Source organism: Grampus griseus (assembly GCF_964374135.1).
Source record: "Grampus griseus genome assembly, chromosome: 15".
Lineage (NCBI taxonomy): Eukaryota > Metazoa > Chordata > Mammalia > Artiodactyla > Delphinidae > Grampus > Grampus griseus.
Genome location: NC_139009.1, coordinates 57,285,120 through 57,309,077, shown reverse-complemented (window position 1 = coordinate 57,309,077; position 23,958 = coordinate 57,285,120). Strand labels below are relative to the sequence as shown.

At 35.4% G+C, this 23,958-nt stretch overlaps 1 protein-coding gene across 2 annotated transcripts in view; it reads right to left on the bottom strand.

The window, feature by feature from the left end:
* Positions 1 to 303: 303 nt before the first annotated feature.
* Positions 304 to 23,958, bottom strand: part of APLF (aprataxin and PNKP like factor) — an 81,925-nt gene continuing 58,270 nt past the window's right edge. For both annotated transcript variants that reach the window (XM_082671959.1, XM_082671960.1), the window contains 3 exons: positions 20,273 to 20,398; positions 5,780 to 5,826; positions 304 to 815 (listed from right to left, as the gene is read on the bottom strand). In XM_082671959.1, coding sequence (XP_082528085.1) covers positions 613 to 815; positions 5,780 to 5,826; positions 20,273 to 20,398 — 376 coding nt within the window. In that variant the 3' untranslated portion in view covers positions 304 to 612. The remainder of the gene's footprint in view (positions 816 to 5,779; positions 5,827 to 20,272; positions 20,399 to 23,958) is intronic.

Here is a 23,958-nt window from a genome sequence, read left to right as displayed (position 1 = left end):
TCTTCTACAGTCTAGTTGAATCTATTTGCAGTATCCATTTGGTACTGATTTCCCTGTTTCAAAGAATAAAAGTGGTAAATGAAATTGCAAAGCTCACATCTAGGGTTCTAGAAAAAATAACAGCCATTAGATGATGGCTGTTATTTTTTAAAGCCTGGTTCTGCTCGAAGAATTACTTTTAATAGGAATGAAAGAAGCATGCTTTCCCACTAATTATGCAATCTGCCTGCTTATACTGGAGTAAGTATTCTATATAAAGACAGCATCTTTGGAAAAAAGAAAAGAGACCAATGTTTTGTGCAACCTATGGCTTTTAGTTTTATTATAAACACACGAAGTACATGAAAAATATCAAATTATTTCTTTTTAACTCTCTGTCTGCTTATTATTTCCAGATGCTTTAAATAGGATAGAAAAAGCAAACCAACAAAACAAATTCCATCCACTACACTGAAGGTTGACATTTCAGTGTTTCACTTGTAAAGAGTCAATAGTAAAGTCATAACTATAAAAAGAAGGAAAACAATTATCACTTAAGTGCTTCCGTGGTTCCTGAATTATTTTTCCACAAAGAAATGGTAAATATGAGCCATATATTACTGCAGAGGAGAGTTACTTTTTTCTTTTCATGAACTTTTTCGCTTCTTTCAAAAGCCCTTCCACATCTTCCTTTTCTAGGTCTTCCTGTCCTGGTTCCCAGTCGGAATCTTCATCTGTTGGCTCATATTCTTCTCCCTCATCATCTGTAACGCTGTCATGCAGGTTGTACTCACTGGGTTGGCCAACACTGTCATCTTCATCTGAAATGTTTCTCACTGAAAAACAGTTTAGTACATGACACAACAATTGCCACTCAACCTGGGATTAGAAACATCTAACTGTAAAATATCCTTTTCTGCCAAGAAGAATTAATTTTACTTAATACAAAGCTAACTACTACAAATTTCTAGAAAGGGGGCTAAAGCTCTCATTTGTTATAATTCTAACTTTTTTTTAACATTTGCTTAATTCTAACTTTTCCTACCATGAGGCTCCCAAGACTAAAATGTCCTCTGAGATTCATAATGGTTCCTTAATAATATCATAATCATATTCATGCTACCCTACCTTCCACTGTGGTAGAATGTATTTTTGTCCCAGTTATTCACTGTCGCTCCCTGTGATGTGATTCTATTTACCCACCCCCACTGACATCAGACTTGGCCAAAGAAAAGTGAGTGGAAGTAACAGCTTCCATGGAGAAGCTTTAAGGGCCTTTCTGTGGTTCTGCTATTGCCATTTCCCCTCTGCTAGGAGAACAGTGTGTCCCAGATAGAGGTTGATCCTTCAGCCTGGAGTTAGGATGAGAACACACATGAGACAGAGCCACAGCCAACATGCAGCTACATGCATGTAACATGAAGGAGAAATACACCTATTTATCGTTGTAAGGCACTAAAATTTGAGGACCGTTTGTTTTCGCTGCAAACCTAGCACAATCTGATTGACACACCAGGGTTGTGACCAAATGAGGTAATATAAGCTTCCAAACTTTGGAAAATTTAGCTCATGCTTCAATAAGACTAGGATTACTATGGTAACAGCCATTAGACTTTACAGATTTCTAAATAACATTATAATAGTAGAATTACAATTCTAGAATTCTTCTGTCTCAAAGATCCTTTGACCTCAAATGACCTCAAAGATCCTTTCCAACTCCGAAGTTCTAATTTTAAGGACAAAACAGGAATTTTCATTTTCTCTACAGGAATATGAAATGCAGAGACAGGCTGACAGCTTGACTACTTGAAAGCAGCACAAGAGAAATAAGCTGTCACTTTTTTAAAAAAACTGATGGGTAACACTGTTCTACCATAACAATGAAAAATAACAACCTCTAGAAAAAGTAACAAACTCTTTAACATATTTGAAACAACATGCTATTAACTATTTGGTATTAGGATATGGTAATTTCTGACTTTTCTATTTATGCAGAGGAATTTATAATAACAGAATGACAACTCTGAAGTTTGTATCCAATATTTCCTGTACAATTTAAAATTTCACCATCAAAGTCTTATCCCAAGAACCAAGTCTGCAGAGCTACTGAAGAGTATACTGTGTCACATACATGCTGGAAGATTTTTACATGGAGAAAAAAATCTTTCCAAATTGCTGATTTTCTCCAAATAGTTTTCTGGTAATAGGCAATAATAAGACAGATGTCTCATTACAGCTTAACATCAATAATTCTTCAGGTTTTATTTTCCTTTCTTTTCCAGTATATCTTAGGATTAGTTAGGATATTAATTTTCATTTAAGTGAAAAAATACTTTAGCCCAGCATCTCTAAAGATGAAAGCTTACTACATACTATAAGAATAAACATTTTTAAATGCCTCATTTTACTACTACTAAAGACCAAGCTACTAGTTGGGTATTCATATTTTTAACTTTGGGAAAGCAGTTTGTGCAGGTCTGATCCACTTTATTATCCATTAAGTTTATTTCTTTTTTAAAACACCATTGCATTAGCCTTTTATATGTTCCAAAATCTCTCAGGTTTCCTCACAGTAAGCAGCAGTTTACAGAATCTCATTTAAGTTTCACCAACCTTCCTTAATAGCTTTCTTTCTAGATCTTTTAATTTCTACTTCTGAAAAGAAAAAAGTCTACATAAGCACATGTGTGCATACAACTGCAGAACTAGAGAAATAGGAAAATAGCTAGCAGTAGGACATTCTAAATTTTGAGTCATGAATGGTACTGATCACCTAGAATCATGACTATCACATAATAATCAAAGCCAGAAAGAATGACTCCAATAATCAGGTAATAAAATGCTAACAACAATTTCTTTCAAATGCTGTCAACAAGCAAGGTAGCTAAGAAAGTTTAAAATAAAATCTTCCTGGCATTGATCACTCTTGTATTCAATATGTTGTGCTAAAACTGCAGCACTATGAAAAAGTGTGGAAAGTTAGTGAAATTTTAAACCAATTAGTTATACAAGAAGCTTAACAGATGATAGCAGTCAAACCTACAAAAATTGGAATACACTGCATAAACTGTTACATGTATGGAAGAACTTTACAAACTGAAGTGTTTTAGGAGTGCTACAAATCAGAAATTAAATAAGGATTTCATGTAGTTATTCTGTATTATAAAATTCTATAGTATTTGGTATATAGTATATGGGTCTATATTAACTTTTACTGTTTTATTATGTATTTATGATACCCCCACCTCAAATTTAACATGTGTTAAAAAAAAACAACCCACAAACTACCTAGTTCTTCCTCCTGATCTCTATTATCATCTCCAGCCTCCTGATAATCTGTAATTTTCAGTCGTTCCTATTTCCTTTACCTCATCCACCCCCCACACCACAACCAATCAGTTGGCAAATCCTATTGACTCTTAGTTCAAAATCTCACTTGTATCCAATCCTATCTTCCTACTCTCATGGTAGCCTAGTTCTGGTCCTTTATTCAACTACCTAACTAATCTCCAGAAGGCTTCCCCTACTCTAATTCAGACTGCTCATCATCAGGGGTAAAATACTGGCTCACCATTGTTTGTCAGTGCACAATACCTCTTTGGTCTAGCTTTCAAGAGCTTCTATAATCTGACTTCAATACACCCCTTTAGTATCATTCACAGTAACTAGAGAGACTCTCCCTGTCAATTAAACTGATCTACCTTCTAACTCCAAACACAACTTTCCATTTTCTACTCAATGTCCTTGACTCATCTATTATTCACTTTGTCTGGGATGTCCTATACCCACCCACGCAAAGCTAAGAAACAAAGATAATTGAAATCCTACCATCGTAAAGACCAACTTAAAATTCCCTTATCAAGTCCACGTTGATAAACCCTGGCAAAAAGTGCTCCACCCCTTTCCTCCAAGATTTTAGAGCATTTCACCCCAAGCATGTAGAGCCAGAGCTGGTTCTCATGTATCTCTGTAACTCTGCTCACTTGGAAGACACATAATAAATGAATAAATGAGTGAATGAGTGTTACATAAATCAGATTAAGATCTTGGGTAATGTTAAACTTTAAAGATTTGGGAAATAAGAAAAACAAGTATGTTAGCATTTTATTTTAGATATCTCTAAATTAAGAAATATGAGACCTCAACATTTAATATTTTAAATACCCCAGACACCTTAATTTATAGGATTTTAGAGTAGGAAGAGATATTCTGACTATATTGCCACATAACAACTCTTGAAAGTACATTAAATATACAAGGCTAAACTGTTACATTAAAATATCATACTTAAAAAAAAAACCACAACTGTCTTTCCAACAAAATAAAGTTTTTTTTTAAGAAAAGTTAATTGTTCTAAAAATACGTTCTTCATTCAGAAGACACTTCAGTGATAATTCAAAGAGATTTTTCAAAGAAAATTCAGATACTTTTAACTATGCCATATGATGCATATTGTCGGTTTTAGGAAAATGGTTCCTAGTTCTGTAAAGATATACAAATGTGTCAAATGCTCTTTCATGGGGCAGTGCTGAAATCTGTCAATAAAATAGAGTTTTAATCAAATATTATTACATTATTGTTCAAAGGAAAGTTAATTTAACAATCATAAAAGCTATAGCTTGAGATACAGCCCCAATAAAGAAAAGGATAACATATAAACTCCATACCACATTAGCTCAGATAAAGTGATTAAATCTGTATCCGCAGTATTAAAGCACTGAAGTGTGTTTCAATAAGAAACAGCAAATAGAATTCCCTTGTGGTGAAATTAATTATTTTTATCACTTGGTTACAAGTTGGCTGTGTTTATACATATACAAAGGCAAGTGGGCATAGCCCGGATAGTACATTTTATTCTCTCACTCTGTGGGCAGAAATACTGGATGATGAATTGGCCTCTGCATTATATAAATGATATGAAGAAGCCAGAATTTGTTAACGGGAAAAAATATTAGAGTTCAGAAGCAGGGGAAACAGAAGGTAAAACAGACTGATGTAAACAGGAATGACGGTCATTCGATAGTTGCATCTCTGGTGTCTATCTCCCCTTCTTCCCCAAAACTAGCTTCTACTGGGGATCTCTGTGGTTCTGAAGAAAGGGACTCTGAAGAAAGGGACTCTGCCTTGGTTCCAAGGGTGGAACAAACTAATCAGTGGTCACAGTGATTAATTCAAGAATAAGAATGTAACCTAAGCCAGTTTAAAAAAAGTTAATTTTATGATTTTTCCTAGGAATAGCAAGAGTCAAAGTTGTTCTCTCTCTCTCCTTACATATAAACATGGGGAGTTTACCATGTTAAATGGAGTTTAGCCAGTTGAATAAGGATGCATATAGTTCCTTGGTGGGGAGAGGAGCCAGTCTTAGGATAAAAATCACCCCTCTAAAGACAGGATGATGGAAGGAAATTGGGTGTTGGTGAATTATTGACATTATTAATGAGCCAAAGCAACAAATCTTGTCCAATCTAGCCTTGCTTCTGGACTTTTCAGTTATAGAAGTCAATATGATCTCTTTATCATTCAGGCCAGTTTGAGATTTTGTTTTAAGGTACCTGCAAACAAAAGAATCATAACAGATACCAAGGCAACTATATACTGTTGGACAATGATTGTAGAAAACATCTGCTATATAAAAACTCATCAGTTATTAAATCTAAGAAAATTATTAAAATCAGCAATTCAACAAATTCACAGGAGCAGAGATTTTAAAAATTCACAATAACTGGAAACTGTATCTAGGTTTAACAGGAGAATCCATTTGAAGGTTTCATTTGGAGTTTCCTGAGGGAAAATTACTTACCTGGAAATGTACTATGTCTATATTCTATCTTGTGCTGGGGATTCTTCCTTTAAAAAAAAAAAAAAAAGGGAAAAAAAAGAAAGAAAGCAAATATAAGGTCTAGTTTGACAATCACTGAAAAGGAATAGGACTGTTCAAATTAAACTAGAGCACTCACTAACCTATGAATAAAATTATCAGTAAACCTCTTACTGAAAAGCATTTGCCTTGTTATTGTTGTTGCTGTTAACTAGAGTCACCATGCTGTACAAAGCATTTGCTTTTTAATTACATTTACTGAGTGCCTACTCCATGCCAGGCATACTTCTAGATGCAAAGACAGAGTGATGAACCAGATAAAGTGCTGCCCTCATGACTGACATTCTACAGAAAAGCAGTATGAGACAAATAAAATATAATACAATATACTGTATCTCTAAACTGTCAATGCCATATATCACATATATAAAGATATGAGGTAAATTAGTATATAAAGTATATAACACAAAATATCAAATTGTGTGTGTGTGTGTGTAATATCTAAAAGGATACTTCTAAGGCTCTTCTAGAATCCAAAGACAAAAGCATGTAAGTCATGTCTCTCCAAAGAATACCAATCAACTGTTATGAGAAAACAAGAAAGTCAGTTTGCATCGAGAAATTTATAACATATCCCGAAGTCAAACAGAAACTACTGTTTGAATATCTACTTTTGATTATATACATTGATGATCGCTTCTATCATTTCATTAAACAAATGTTTGGGTACACTGTGTATACAACACATTCTCCACAAAGTACAAAACTACCCAGGCGGCAGAACCCCAAAGCGGCAACTGGTTTATCATGATCCACTTGGTGGGTACCTTTCTCTTAGGGGACTGACAAAGGAGAGCCGGGGAGCGCTGACAGTAGACATGTGCTGAGGTATACAGTTCACATGAAGCTGCTGTGAGGATTCAGGAGTAATACACAATAAGTCCTCAGTTTAAGGGCGTAGTAGGCGGTAAGTAATTAATCTTAGCCATTGATTCATTCATCAGTGGTCCAAGTAATAGGCATGGGCCACTTATTACATGCCAGGCTCTGTGTCAGGTGTCAGCAACGTTTCTTATTGCTAATATCTCTTCTTTTGGGGTAACTTCTCCTACGATATGAGCATTAAACACAGTACGAGAGTGCAACCACACAATTAACTGGGGTCATAACTCAATAGTTTTGAAAAGTGGAAATAAGATTCACCAAAAGATTGTGTGTTTGGGGTAATTAACCCAAATCTGACCTTTTGATGGAAAAGAAACTTCAAAGTTGAAAGAAATAAACTGGATAACTTAAACGTGATGAAGGGAGCTGCAAATGAACAAAGCTGCCATAATGCTTCGTGGGAAGATCTTTCCTTACTGAACATGCTGGCACAGGTCATTAACTTGTTTAATTCAGTCTTTATTAAAGTACAATTAATGTTGGACATCAGGGGAGGTAGAACAGAAAAATGGGGGACATTAATACCAAAGGTATTTTCATCAATAATCTGGATGAAATTGCTGATCCTTTGAGATTGTTTTTGGTAACCTTTTTAAAATCTTTTTTTTTTATTGTGGTAAAATATACTAGTAACTTTTTATTTTGAAAAAATGTCAAACTACTGAAAAGTGGCAAGATTAGTACACAGAAATTCCATATATCTTCATCAAGATTCTTCAAGTGTTAACATTCTACACAGATGCCTCATTATTATTATTATCTATCTACAGTCATTTGAGATTTAAAGGCTTTTTTCTCCTTCCTTTTAATACATGTTTGCTTCAGGTCCCTAGAAGTCCTAACCTTTTCCTGTTTTGCCCTTAACAGAGCAGGATTATTGAAAAGTTCATTATGGTCTTAATTGTTTGCTACTGGAGCCTCCTTCAAAAGCTGCTTTAGAAACTCTCAAGTAACTAAATGTCAGACTTTAAAAACAAGTATAGAAATGAAACCAAGTGAGTTAATGGAGACAAGTACAGTTTGTGTACCAAATACCAGTTAAAAGACTGTGGACATCCACTGGCAGGCTAGCAAGACTGAAAGGAAGAGTAACTTTTTTAAAAGGCCAAATGAAGACACAGTATCAGGATTGACATATATATATATTAATATGTATAAAATAGATAACCATTGAGAACATGCTGTATAGCACAGGGAACTCTACTTCACTGTACAGTAGAAACTAACACAACATTGTAAAACAACTATACCCCAATTTAAAAAAAAAAGAAACCACGGTGGGGATGGAGGTAATGGTTCAACCCCAAAGTTGCAGAAGGTAAGGTTCCCCATCATCTTGGAACACATACACAGTTGCACTCACATACTCCATTTACATTATCTAACCTCACACACTACCTAGGAAAAGGCAAGCCATTTAAGAATAAACGAATACGGAAAAAAGTTTACCCTGGTATATTGCAAAAAGAGCAGAAATATGTGTTATGAAATTCTGTGCTCAGAAAATTTCAGCTCCATGTGCAGATTCTCATCTGCCTTAGAGGGGAAAAAGCTGTTTCTCTGAGGTTCTGCTAATAGTTTCCATCCTTTCCTAGGAGAACTTGCTATTTTCATTAAAAGGCAGGTGTTAAGACTGCAATGTAGACCAGAAGAAACTAGCTGAGTTGGTACTTTTCCACATTTAACTTAGAGATCAAACTTCCCATTTAAAACAAAAGTTTTAATTAATTAATATCAATAGAGATTCTGCTAGTTAATTCATTGAAAATGAAGAAAAAATATCCTCTGGGACAGGTTCAAAAGTTTCCTGTTTTGGGGTATTTTCAAAAATACTTTATTCTTTCTTGATGCTATAACTCACAGAATAGATAGACTTCAATATGAAAATGAGCCAAAGCAGAAACAAAAATGTATCATCACATTTATGTGCAAAAGCACATACTCAAAAACAAATTTTAGGCATGTTTTCTTTACATAGCAATTTAAATGTAAAGAAGTTAAGTATTCTGAATGTTAAATTATCCTCTCCTTCAAGGTCCCTCCACCTTTATTTGCAGCCCAATCCTTCATTTCTACATTGGGAAAAAAGTTTTTGATTTTTTGCCATTGATAGGCACTTGCTCACAGCCTTTTTTTTTTTAACATCTTTATTGGAGTATAATTGCTTTACAATGGTGTGTTAGTTTCTGCTTTATAACAAAGTGAATCAGTTATACATATACAAATATCCCCATATCTCTTCCCTCTCGCTTCTCCCTCCCTCTCACTCTCCCTATCCCACCCCTCTAGGTGGTCACAAAGCACCGAGCTGATGTCCCTGTGCTATGCGGCTGCTTCCCACTAGCTATCTTTTACATTTGGTAGTGTATATATGTCCATGCCACTCTCTCACTTTGTCCCAGCCAGCTTACCCTTCCCCCTCCCCGTGTCCTCAAGTCCATTCTCTAGTAGGTCTGTGTCTTTATTCCCATCTTGCCCCTAGGTTCTTCATGGCCTTTTTTTTTTAGATTCCATATATATGTGTTAACATACGGTATTTGTTTTTCTCTTTCTGACTTACTTCACTCTGCATGACAGACTCTAGGTCCATCCACCTCTCTACAAATAACTCAATTCCGTTTCTTTTTATGGCTGAGTAATATTCCATTGTATATATGTGCCACATCTTCTTTATCCATTCATCTGTTGATGGACACTTAGGTTGCTTCCATGTCCTGGCTATTGTAAATAGAGCTGCAATGAACATTGTGGTGCATGACTCTTTTTGAATTATGGTTTTCTCAGGGTATATGCCCAGTAGTGGGACTGCTGGGTCGTATAGTAGTTCTATTTTTAGTTTTTTAAGGAATCTCCATACTGCTCACAGCCTTTTTGCCAAGAATATTCTTCTAACTCTACACTGCTTGTCTAAGTACCTTGCGCAGGAAAACAACTCTGATAATTACTGGGAAATATCTCCAGAACATCTTGTCCATATCCACCATTTGGTACTTATCACGTAATTTCTTATACTGTCATCTAAATTTTCAACACAAATGTTTGTGTGTGTGTGTGTGTGTGTGTGTGTGTGTGTGTGTATTATCTCATCATCTGTCAAATGAGCTGCTGGAGGTCATGGGTTTTTCTTACATTTTTAAATATCTTTTATAGCACTTACAAGAGTACCTTTTACAAGGTGGCATTCAACTATATTTTTCATAAATTATCTACCTACTACAATATAATCAACTCTTTTCCTTCAAAAAGAGGGTTTTTTTAAATTGAGCTTTACATGAGTTTCCAAAATGATGAAATATTTTCTATTTTCCTATTTAAGAGGAAAAAAGACCCTTGTTTTTGCTACCTATACTATTATTTCTTAAGAAAATGATTGTTGAAAAGAGCTTGAAAGAATCATTTGTGGGACTTCCTTGGTGGCGCAGTGGTTAAGAATCCACCTGCCAATGCAAGGGACACGGGTTCGATCCCTGGTCCGGGAAGATCCCACATGCCGCAGAGCAACTAGACCCGTGTACTACAACTACCGAGCCAGCGCTCTAGAGCCCACATGCCACAACTATTGAGCCTTCGCTCTAGAGCCCGTGCTCCACAACAAGAGAAGCTGCCGCAATGAGAAGCCCGCGCACCACAATGAAGAGTAGTAGGCCCCGTTCCCCACAACTAGAGAAAGCCCGTGCACAGCAAAGAAGACCCAACGGAGCCAAATAAATAAAATTAAATAAAATAAAATAAAAATGCCAATCTTTAAAAAAAAAAAAACATTTGCAATAAAATTTTCATTGGCTGGTACAAAACACGATTTCTAATAACTTCTAGACTGATGAGTTTTCTTACATTAACGTTGTTTTTTTTTTTTTTTTTGGAAATTGTAATCCATGGATCGTGATGTTTTCAGAAATCTATCCTTTGAAAGGCAGTTTTTCTGTTGGATATAAGCCAAAGAATGCCTATTCTCATTAGGCTGAAAAGAATGTCTATGTGCTGAAATTGCTCTGCATTCACACCTACAAAGTTAATAATCAAAGTGCTCATGGAAGCTTTTTACACAAACCTAGGACTGAAATATGTTAGAATTTCCTGCCATTAACAATTCATATTACTTCCCCAGGAAACAATGAAAATCCGACAACCATATTAAGCAGACACCACTGCAATCAGGTTCCTGAGATACTGACTGCTCAGCATCATAGGACACTTAGCTCTAGTCAATCAATCACTCCAGTTAACAGGAACACAGAGTGTGTCCTTCACAAACACTTAAGAGGCAGATGCCACTGTGACTTGGACCAGTTCTCATCTGGCTTGTTAAACTTTAGATCACCAGCATTATGTTGTGGAAGGGGTTCAGGTTTCGAGATCAGAAGAACCGAGTCTGAATTCAAACTACAGTTTACTGGTTATGTGATTCAGGGCAAGTCCCGTGACCAAGTCTCCACTTCCTCATCTGTAAAGCAGGGAAAATACTGCCTACCTCACACAGGGTTGTTTGAAGCATTAAATGAAGTGACGTGCATAAACATTTGTAGGCCATTAAGCATTTTACAGGTGTCAACTATTTTTATAGAAACATAAATCAATTTTACTTTAAGATAGCCAACAGGGCTTCCCTGGTGGCGCAGTGGTTGAGAATCTGCCTGCTGATGCAGGGGACACGGGTTCGAGCCCTGGTCTGGGAAGATCCCACATGCTGCGGAGCAACTAGGCCCGTGAGCCACAACTACTGAGCCTGCACGTCTGGAACTTGTGCTCTGCAACAAGAGAGGCCGCGACAGTGAGAGGCCTGCGCACCGCAATGGAGAGCGGTCCCCGCTCGCTGCAACTAGAGAAAGCCCGCGTGTAGAAACGAAGACCCAACACAGCCATAAATAAATTTAAAAAAAAAAAAAAGATAGCCAACAATGTCTAAAAATTCTATATGCCAGTAAAAGTAATTGCCAACTAATACTAGAAAGCTGAATCTTTCCTTCAATAATACATATAATTATTATTGTTGAATATTTCCCCAATTGCATTTCACATATTTATAGAATATTTTATAACATTTGCCCATGCATATCCTATTTTTAAAAATCAGTTATTAATAATAAAGCAGAAAGTCTTTTTCATATAACCCTGGGTTAAGGCTAAGTGGCAATACTGTACAGCTCTTTGGGGACATATGAACATCTGAAATAACTTTCAAGGACAATGCAAAATTCCACCCAGGACTTTTTCCTAATAATGAATGGAAATACTTAGAATTCATTCATAAAAGATTTACATCAACCTTTTCCACAAATAGCATTTTCTGTAACTCAGCAGGCCTCAAAATCCTGTTTTTGGACTTTTTTTAAATCTTTGGGTTCTAAAGATAGACGTATACACCCATAACTACACCAGGTTTTTATGAGCTGTTATATTTTAAAATATACATTTTCGAAAGCATTTCTGGTGTTAATGATATAGACACATGAATAACAAATACATATCTGAAGGAAGAACACTCAGTAAGAGAAAATAAAAAATGTCTTCAAATTTGCCATGGCCGTAGGGTATTTGGAAAAACAAAGATTTGTATAGCTCAAGGAGAATGAGGGAGAAGGAAAAGAAGTCCTGAATGAAGTCAGAGAAGAACTTGTAAGCCATGGAAAAGAGTTTTGTGGGAGGCTATCGGATGATTCTGAGTAAGAAATCAACATGATATGACTTATTTTTAGAGAACTGCTCTGGCTGCTGTGTGGAAAATGAACTATTAAGGGGCAAGAAAAGAAACAAGGATATCAGTTAAGAAGCTACTGCGGTACACCAGGTCAGAGATGACGGTGGTTATGACTAAGACGACTGAAGTAGAGGAAGTAGGAAATGGTCAGGTTCTTAATGTATTTAAAGGTTGAAATGGCAAGAACTGCTGATGGATTGAATGCGTGATGTGAAGAAAAGAGAAGAATCAAGGGCATGTCTTGGTTTGGGGCCTAAACACTATGTGAATGGTGAAGTCATTTACAAAGGTGGAGAACACTTGGGAAAGAGTTGTTTTCATGCAAAATCAAGAGGTCTGTTTCTGATATAAGTTTGACCTATTTTACAACCAAGTGCAGGCATTTAAACATTTGAGTCTGAAGCCATTACCCTGAATTAGCTCACCTAGGGAATAAACAGAACAGAGAAGGGAAAGGATCAAAGAACTGAACCCTGAGGCTCAGCAATAATTACAGGTGGGAAAAAGGAGACAGCAAAGGCGGCTAAGGAAGAGTAGCCATGAATGTAACTGATCTGACTTTATGAATATGACTATATTTCTCTCTGTTCTAGATTTCCCCACTATTGAATGGAGGCCCCCAGAGCACAAATGATCCAACCTTCTTGTTTTCATGAGGAACTGAAGCCTAGGAAAATCAAACGACATTGAAAGTTTTGCTACAGAACTGGCATAACCATAACTAGAACCTAAGTCTGCTGATTTCAAAACCCATTCTCTCTCCATCATAAAGAGCTACCTAAAGATTAACTAGGCAGTAACAAGAACAGAATAATATTTATTTTTGTTTACTTCCAAAAATTTGATAACTTAATACCAAACCTACCACTCAAAATTTTAAAATGAACCTAAAGTACTGTTTTACATCAACTTCTATAAAACTGACTAGTATATCAGATGCTCAACATTCACTCAATGAATAAATGATCATACTATATGCTTTTCATTCCAAAATAATTTATCTTGCACTTCTGAAATTCAACACTTATTTTAAAACCTAAAGCAAAAACATGAATCCTATGTTTTCAAATATCTAAGTCTCAAATTTAGGAGAAAAAGGAAAATTAACAAATATGGTCTTTATCAAATACTGAAAGAGTAAGCCAGCATAAAATAAGAGAAAGTAGTCAATCTGCTAATTGAAAATCATTACAATTTACTATCTCTGCCAAGAGAGCTCTGAAAATTTGTATACATGTGCAATTAACACTAAATATAACAAAGAAAAACAAACATTAATATGAAAGGGAATGTATATTCAAATAAAGGAGAAAGAAAAACAAAACCACAGAAGACACTCCAGCACATTTTGTCAAGGCTATATGACACATTACATGTCAACTAGCAATGTTGTCACTGCTACTTCTTTTTTGTTGCTGTTACTGCTATTTCTAAATGAAGTTAAACAAAAATTTATAGCCAAGTCTCAGGTAAAACTGTGCAGCCAGTGATTAACATTTACTTTAAGATTCTTTCTTCTAAGATTGTATTCTTACATATGATTAAAGAACCGTAAGCGTGGCAAGTGATGACAGGTTACTTCCTATATATGCAGATCCTATAAAAATGCGATCAACTTTGATTATTCTTAACTACAAATAAAATCATCGACAGCCTCACATGACTGATTCTGGGAATCTCAACTACGAGGCAATTAGAGTTTCCCTATTAAAACCTATTTATTTTGCCTCAAATAATATAATATGAATTTACACTAAACACACACATTCCTATTTTTTTAATTAAGCAGCTTCTAAAGATCAGTATCTTGTAGTTTAAGGTGTACATCTGCATACAGGATCTATTAAGATAATACTGCAATAACTTGGAACACTTTGAAAATAAAAGAGAAAATAGGAAAAGACTAGATCATAGCTATAAATCTGGATCAACAAATAAAAAAAGATAGTAATTTTAATATCAACAAATTATGCTTGTGTCAAAAACACTTACGTTTTTTCACACTATACAGATCATATTGCAGATTCACTACAATGAGAGCACTTACAGTTGATGACTGATACACTTCCTTATGTCATCCCTCTTAGAAGGTATTATAATTAATATTTTAAAAAAATGGGGCATTGGCTTCTGGAAAACATGAAGGCAACAACACTTTCATTTGTATAATACATGCCTGCCTAAGGTTTTGTAAATCTAAGACAATATACATGTTTGACTTGACATTTTTACACTAAGCTGGTTGAAGATGGATTCTGTTCATTTTAATGTATATATATTTTAAGTTTAGTGCTTAATTTAACAAATAAGAACAGGAGTAATGCACTGAATAAAATCCTATTATGCACCAGAGGAGGTAGGTCAGAGGCAAGCACAGCAATCACTGGATTATCCTGGACATTAAGTATCTAACGTTCTAATTTAGACAAGTACCTTAAGCTAATCAAATGCATTAAACAGAACAAGTCTTCTGACAGGCTGCAGTGTATAGTGCAAAGGGAAGAAAACTGGTTAAATGAGTGAGATACTGAAAATGATAACAACTAGTTCTTTCAAATTATCATTTTTCAAGTTGATTTAACTTTGTTAGAGTTTTAAAAGTATAATGTCAGAGAAAATATTAATAATGCCTGTAGTTTTAGAAGAAATAAAATTTAATAATTAAAGATCCTTTTTTCAACATCAACCTCCTATATTATATGGGCTATGGGAATCTTTATTTTACTATAGATTCAGATTCAGAACTTAAGTCTCTCAGACCTCCCAGGAACTCAGCAAATATTTCTTGGGAAAAATCAGCCTTGTGTTTGGGGTTCCTTTAGTTTCTAGACTGTTGTGACAACACCATGAGATCATGATAAGCTGTACTAGCTGATACAGTATAAGATTAAGATTATTTAATGTATTATACAACATTTGAGATCACCTAGATTTATCAAAACGAGAAACTGACTTGGACACGTTCAAGGGATTAGAAGGTAAGATTGGGAAGCAAACAAATTAAAAGCCAACCTAGTATTTCACTTGAGAGAATACTTGTTTTTACTTGAGAATAATTCTTATCCTGTTTTGTGAAGGCAAATTTTTAAAGATAAAAAGCTAACAAAGATGTTTTAGCCCCTGAATTTCATCTCTCTTCCAAATGTGTCAACCATCATGGAATACAGGCATATCACAACTTTACTTTTAAAACATATATATCTTTACTTTTCTAAATATATTAATTTCTGGCTGATTTCGTGGGTTATTTTATGATCCGTGAGGCTTCAATATTTTTCTTCTATGGCTACAGGAAAAACCTGACATGCATTTACCTAAAAACTTGCTTTTAAGCAAGCTAATTTAGAACATTTTATCATTCTGATACAGTAGGCTTATATTCTAGCGCTATTGAAACAAACATCTAGGACCAAGATGGAGCCACTCCTGCCTAGGGTGCCATGTCAGCAAACTGAAACTTAAGATAACTTTCAGGTCCCTGTAAATGCTCTGCTTGACCACAGACACCATGTATCCAGTCAGCCAATCCCCACAGGCCAAACCAATTCTTGGCTCTATACTTATTTCTTTGTTCCTTCTCACCCCAAACAAGGTTGACTATGGGGCCCCAGCCAATCAGACATTTTCTATTTTTCTCTTCCTTGTTCTTTATTCTTCATCCTATAAAATCTTCCTGTCTTCTGCCCCATGTTGCAATTCTCCAAATGGAGACTGTCTGTTTCATAAAGTGTTAAAGTTAATTTGTATCACCCAAACTGTCTTCTTTAAATCATTTTTTAACAGCACTAAACAGTATATGGCTAAAAAAATAATTTATTCTTGCAAATCAATATTGTTAAAGAAAAAATAGCTCATAACATTATATCAATTTAGTTATAGAAATGATACAACATAAATTTACTAGATGTGTTTTTTGCCTAACTAAAAATGATAATGTGACGAGAAAGGATATATAAATATATATCATGCTTCTACAATCTAGTTTCTAGTATCTTGTTGATTTGAAAAATTCACGATTTCTTTAAGGTACTTTATCTGGGTTTTTTTTTTTTTTTTTAACTCCCAAATATTATTTTGCTATGTGGCTAGAAAGGCAAGCACTATCAATACTTTAGAAGCGCTAACAATGGTGGAATCAGGCCACAACACAGAGAAATGCTGGACCGGAGGAGAGAGGAGACTTGGTTTTGAGCTCACTAGCTTTGGAGTCTTAGGCAACTCAATCTTTCTTTGTTTCCATTCCCTTATTTGTAAAACAGTAGTCAGAGTAAGCAATCATATCTAACATTCTCCAAGAGCCTCTCTAAACTGTAATTAAAATTAATGAGGGAGAAAAAAATCTTACGATTTTATCTTCAAGTGGAAACAATGACACCAAGCAGCTCAACAGATGAAAAAGAAAAATACAATATACATACATATAGATATATTTAGATACAGATATGAAAGTTTCTACTAGTACATGTGAGTCACTGGCCTTTGAGTAATTTCTCCTGACTACTCCCTACTCTGCCCCCATTTAAAGAGACTGATGAAATAAAGGCAGCAATTTTTGACATCATTATTCTTAGCAAAGCTTTGCATTTTGTTTTTATTTTCCTCGAGAATAGGCATATTTGTATTTTGCTTCTGAAAAGGGTTCAGGACATCATGGCAGACCGATACTCTTGTTTTAACAACTAGAAAAAACCCTTGATAAATGGTTAAAAATATATTTATGAGAGAATTGTGGGAGCAACGAGAATTTTATATTATCTAAAATTCCAAAGAGGAAAAAGTCCTTCCTAGGTGAGCTGACAATAACTGGCTCCTTTCTTCTGCAGAAGCCTTTGACAATTCTTAGTGTGGGCTAAGGATAAGATTTGGACCGAGTGGAGGCACACTATCTTAGGAAAGAGAAATTAGTATAGCTTATCATGATCTCATGGTGTTGTCACAACAGTCTAGAAACTAAAGAAACCCCAAACACAAGGCTGATTTTTCCCAAGAAATATTTGCTGAGTTCCTGGGAGGTCTGAGAGGCTTAAGTTCTGAATCTGAATCTTCAAAAAGGCAGAATGAAATGTCTAACTCAGGTAGTGTTTCAGAGACAAAGTACTATTGGAAGTAAGAGATCTGTAACAAACACATAACTAGCTTCTAACAATCAATTATGAGGAAATACAAGGGAACATAATGAATGACAATTTGGTAATGCAATCAGCAAAATACAGACTAAGGGATACTCCTCAGTACAAATGGTCAGCTTTCTTACACAAATATATTGCAAGGGAAAAAACAAAGAGGAACCTATTGATTAAATAACTTAAGAAACATGGCCACTTTTTGTCATACATGGACCTTAACTGGATCTGGATGCAAAGATACAAAAGGAAAAAAAAATATTATGAGACTGTAAGGGAATTGGGATACCTGACAGAATATTGAGATATTAAAGATTTATTTAATAATGGTATCACAGTATTGGGTTGGCCAAAAAGCTCCTTCGGTGTTTAAAGTAAAACTAGAAGACGGATTTTTCATTTTCACCAAGAACCTTACTGAACAACATATTCACCGTTTTGTTCCACTACCATCTGCCAGTTTCCAGGCAACTTCATAATTCTACCTTCTCAAAACCTTTTATCTTTTTGAGCAAAGAACTGTTCCAGGTGCCTTTTACAGTCTTCCAGGGAACTGAAATTTTTTCCATTAAGAGAATTTTGTAAAGACCGAAATAAATGGAAATCTGAAGGTGCAATGTCTGGTGAATACGGCGGATGAATCAGAACTTCCCAGCCAAGCTCTAACAGTTCTTGCCTGGTCATCAAAGAAACGTGCAGTCATGTATTATCCTGAAGGAAGATTATGTGTTTTCTGTTGACTAATTCCGGATGCTTTTTGTCGAGTGCTGTTTTCAGTTGGTCTAATTGGGAGCAGTACTTGTTTGAATTAATCATTTGGTTTTCCGGAAGGTGCTCATAATAGAGGACTCTCACCATATACACAACATCACCTTCTTTGGATGAAGACCAGCCTTTGGTGTGGTTGGTGGTGGTTCATTTCACTTGACCCACGATATCTTCCGTCCCACAGTATTGTACAGTATCCACTGTACAAAAAAAAAGTGTACAGTGTACACTTTTCATTGCCCGTCGCAATTTGTTTTAAAAACGAAACGTTTTTGTTACGTTTAAGTAGAGAATTGCACGCGGAAATACGGTCAAGGAGGATTTTTTCGCTTAACTTACGTGGAACCCGAATAAGGTGACATATGGTCACCTTATCTTTGATAAAGGAGGCAAGAATATACAATGGAGCTCAATATCAAAAAAAACACTACCCAATCAAAAAATGGGCAGAAGATCTAAATAGGCATTTCAGCAAAGAAGACATACAGATGGCCAAGAGGCACATGAAAAGATGTTCAACATCACTAATTATTAGAGAAACGCAAAGCAAAACTACAATGAGGTATCTATCACCTCACACCAGTCAGAATAGCCGTCACCAAAACATCTACAAACAATAAATGCTGGAGAGGGTGTGGAGAAAAGGGAACCCTTCTGCACTGTTGGTGGGAATGTAAATTCAGCCACTATGGAGAACAGTATGGAGGTTCCTTAAAAAACTAAAAATAGAGCTACCATATGACCCAGCAATCCCACTACTGGGCATATATCCTGCCTTCTTATTGAAAACCAAATCATAGAAATAGCAACAATTTCAAAAACGGCAGTAGGTTCAGTAACCTGTATTCCAAAATTATCTAAGAAAGACAGTTGTCTAGAATTAAAGCTCTCTAAGAATGGAATCCTACTTCTTTCTTTGGTAGTTTGATTTATTTCAAGTTCATTCATTCATTCAACAAAGTTGCAGATAAAAAAGTCCTTACTGGAGGGACTTCCCTGGTGGTCCAGTGGTAAAGAATCTGCCTTCCAATGCAGGCTTCAATCCCTGGTCAGGGAACTAAGATCCTACATGCCGCGGGGCAACTAAGCCCACACGCCATAACCACTGAGCTTGCGCTCCTCAATGAGAGCCCACGTACTGCAAACTACAGAGCCCACGTGCTCTGTACCCTGCGTGCCACAACTACAGAGCCCACACACCCTGGAGCCTGAGCGCCACAACTAGAGAGAGAAAACCGTACTCTACAACTAGAGAAGCCCGTGTGCCACAACGAAGAGCCCACACTGCAACAAAAGATCCCATACGCCTCAACAAATACCCCAATGCTGCAACTAAAACCTAAACTAAAAAGGAAATAAATTAAAAAAGAAATAAAGATGCTTAAAAAAAAAAGTCCTTACTGTCAAGGAACTTACTGTCTGGAGGAGAAGCCAATCCAGGAAAGAACTAAACACAACCTCATGAGATAAATTCTACTGTGCATGATACAGACAAGTACAAGATGCTATGGAAGGAGAGAGGGGAGGTACTGTTTCCTTTTAGGATTGAGTTTCATGTGCTGGCAAGAATGGTGGCCTGGTAGGCGTTGAGGGAGGCAGAGATAACATCCTGAATTGATTTATGTCAAACTAAGGAGTCTGGATAGAAGGTATAATGGGGTAGCACTGACAGCTTTTAAATTATCTGATTTACACTTTAGAAAGTTAGAAATGAGGAAAAATTTTAGGCATTTATAATGTTAATAACTTCAACAATTTAGAATTATCTAAAAGAAACATTACAATCCTACCTATTAACAAAATGAAAACCTATTATCTATGGAAGTTTAAAAACTAAAAGTGAAAGGCTTGAGAATGAGAAGCTTGCCTGCAGTTTCTCCTGAGTAAGTAACAGAGATTAAGCGGAAAAGGAGTATAACCAAACACTTCAGGTTTACGTACCTATAACAAGATGCTCCATAGGGACATTCGGGCCGGTCATCAGCCTCACCTTGACACGTGATGTGTACACCTCCATAATCACTATCACCAGGGTGACTGAAGTGTTGAAAATGGACAGGATTCTTCCTATGAGAGTGATAAACATACTGTCAGAAAAAAAGAATTAATAGGATATAGCAGACTTCTAGATAAACTAGAAAAAAATAATAGGATATAGCAGGAAACCAAACAATACACATTTGATTATTCTAGAACGTGAACCAACATGCTACATGACATTTAGTCAGTGCGGAACTCTCATGGCAGCAAATTAAATTTCTGGTGACATGGGGAAGACCATGAATGTCAACGGACAATCTGAAAACAGTACTTTATATAGGCTATATACAACAGAATATACAGGATAATATAAATAGTATAAGCATACAGAGCTTTTAAAGACTTTTAATAAAGTGAACACATCTACACTCCCTCTGCTAAGATAAAAAACAATATTACCAACATTCTAGAAGCCCTGCATGTCCCCTTCGAATCATTAAACCCATTTTACTACCCAAAGCTAACCACTATCCTGTCATCTGCAACAGTGTTTCTCAAACTTTTCAGTCTCAGGAAAAAAAACTATTAAAACTCCAGAGAACTTTTATTTATGTGGGTTATTTAACCTATTAGAAATTAAAAATGAGAAATTTTTAAAATAAATTTACTTTATAATAGTAATAAACCCTTTACATATTATGATAAATAGCACATCTTAATGTAAATACCTATTTTCCAAACAAATTCGTGGAGACATTGTTTTATACTTTGGAAATTTCTTTAATGTCTGGCTTAAAAGAGGGCATCCGAATTCTCCTACTTGCTTCTGCATTCAATCATTAACACAAATCATGTAGCCTCTGGGAATACTGTACACTTGTGAGTGAGAGAATCAGAGAGAAAAAGGCACACACACACAAAGTATTATTATGAAAATGGTTTTGGCCTCCTAAAAGCATCTCGGGGACCAGGACCTGCAAGGGCCTCTGGAACATACTTTCAGAAGCAATGTTACAAACAACATATTAGTTTTTCCTGTATTTGAATTAAAATGGAAATATGTAGTATGTACTTCTTTGAGAATGACTTTTTATGTTTGTATGATTACTCCACATTACTGCATGTAACAGTAGTATACTTTTATTACTGTGTAACATTCCACTGTATGAAAGTGCTATAATTTATTTGTCCATTCTACTATTAATAGACTTTTGGATTCATTCTAGTTATTGGCTTTTATAAATAATACTGCTGTGAACATTCTACTTTTGGCGTACTGTTAGAAGTAATAAACTAATTCAGCAAAGTTGGAGGATACAAAAATCAACACCCAAAAACCAGCTGTGTTCCTATATACTTGCAATGAACAATCCCGAAAGGAAATTAAGAAAACAATTCAATTTACAATAACATTTAAAAATAAAATAGTTAGGAAATAAACTTAAGGAGGTGAAAGACATACACAGGTTTAATTTCTATTAAAGAAGACACAAATAAATGGAAAGACATCCCATGTTCATGGAATGGAAGACTTAATACTGTTAAGATGTAAATACTACCCCAGGCAATCTACAGATTTAAAGCAATCCCTATTAAAATCCCAATGACATTTTTTTGCAGAAATAGAAAAATCCATCCTAAAATTCATGTGAAATCTCAAGGGATCTCAAATGGACAAAACAATCCTGAAAAAGTTGAAGGTTTCACACTTCCTGATTTCAAAACTTATTACAAAACTACAGTTATCAAAACAGTGTTGTACTAACATAAAGACAGGCATATAATATAGACACATGGAAAAGAACAGACAGCCCAAAATAAACTCTTGCTTATATGGTCAAATGGTTTTTCAACAAAGTTGCCAAGACCATTCCAAAAGGAAAGAATACTCTTTTCAACAAATGGTGCTGGAAAAAGAGGATATTCACATGCAAAAGAATGAAGTTGGACCCTTCCCTTACACCATATACAAAATTAACTCAAAATGTATCCAAGACATAAAAGTAAGACCTAAAATATAAAACTTCTAGAAGAAAACAGGGGGAAAGCTTCATGACATTGGATTTGTCAAAGATTTCTTGCCAAATGCAAAGGCAAGAAATGTAAAAGTTGCCTAAGTTCCATGAGACTGCCCCAAACTCTGCCTGTCCTCTTAGCCCTCAGTCTGAAACACTAAAAAATTGTCAAATGTCACAAGAGAAAAAGAAGCCTCAAGGTCCTGACTGCCTCTAATGTTCTCAAGCGTGAGTGTTCCCCTTTGCTAGTTGTTTTCAGTGGGAGCTTTGGTCCTCAATAAGACACATCACCTTTACTAGAGATAAAACGCTTATTTTATAGACTATTAACTCATAATTTATATGACCTTATGGAGATAAAATCTACAAGTTTTAATTAAGGTATAAATTTCTTACAAGTTAATAAGAGACATTTCAATTTCTATCCAATTTTTAAAAGCAGTTTACTAATGGAATCAGATGCTATTAAACAGAAAAACTATATGGCCCCAAAAGAACAAAATTTTCAAAAAGAATTTTTTGGAAGCAACGGTTTCTATAAAGTTAAATGCTATTTTGTTGTTTTTTTGCTTCACAAAGGATTGAAATAAGATGTGACTGCTTTAGACAGGTTGAATTTGAAGTGCCTGTGATTTAAGTGGTGATTATCTGGATCTAAAATTTAGTACAGAAATCTGTGTTGGAGATACAGACTTGGGAGTTAATACCATAACATCAAGGGAGTGAATAAGACTACCCCTGAGCAATAATTTTCTATTAAGACAGAACATGTAAATAAATAATTAGAAATAAATGATTAGATAGTAAATATCAGATCTAATATCAAATATTAGAAAGTGTACGAGGAAATGTCGTGTAGAATAGAAGATGAGCAATTTAGGGAAGAATGAACATGTTAGAAAAGGGCTAAGAAAGGAACTGAATGTGTCTTTAAGCAGGACAGGAGACAGGAAAAGGGAACAACACATCCAAAGGACCTAACAACAGCATGACAGCATGGTGCATCCAAAGAATTACTGGGAGTTCAGGGTCTTCTAGGCTATGCTAAGAAATCTGGCCTTTAGCCACTGAAGGATTCTGTAAAGGAGAGTAAAACTGTCAGATTTTTTTCTCTCTCTTCTTTTTTACCTTTGTTTTTATTTTCTTAGCCAGATCGTTCAGGCAACAATGAGGAAGGAATGTGAACCTGACGGAAAGTTTGGAGACTTAGGAGATTATTCACTTGTCCCAGAGAGATCATTGCATGAGCTAAAGCAGTAGTACTGAGGCTGGAGAAAAGATACATTTAACTAATTGTTAAGATGCATGTATATAACAAGAACTCAATATAGGTTATTTTTCCCCCTTTGTTACAAATATAAACATTTTGTTTTCAAGATTTCAGTGGCAAATATTTCTCAGGTATTAATTATGTATATCAAAATTAGTGAAGAAGTAAAAAAAACTATTCATAAGCTATGACTGGTTAAAACTAACGTGTATCATCATCAAATATGTATGAATTCATTATGATCTTGATAAAACATTCAATCACATTTAACAAAGACAAGTACCAGCCAAACACTGTTATGGACTGAATTGTGTTCCCTACCCCCAAATTTGTATGTTCAAGTCCTAACCCCTAATGTGACT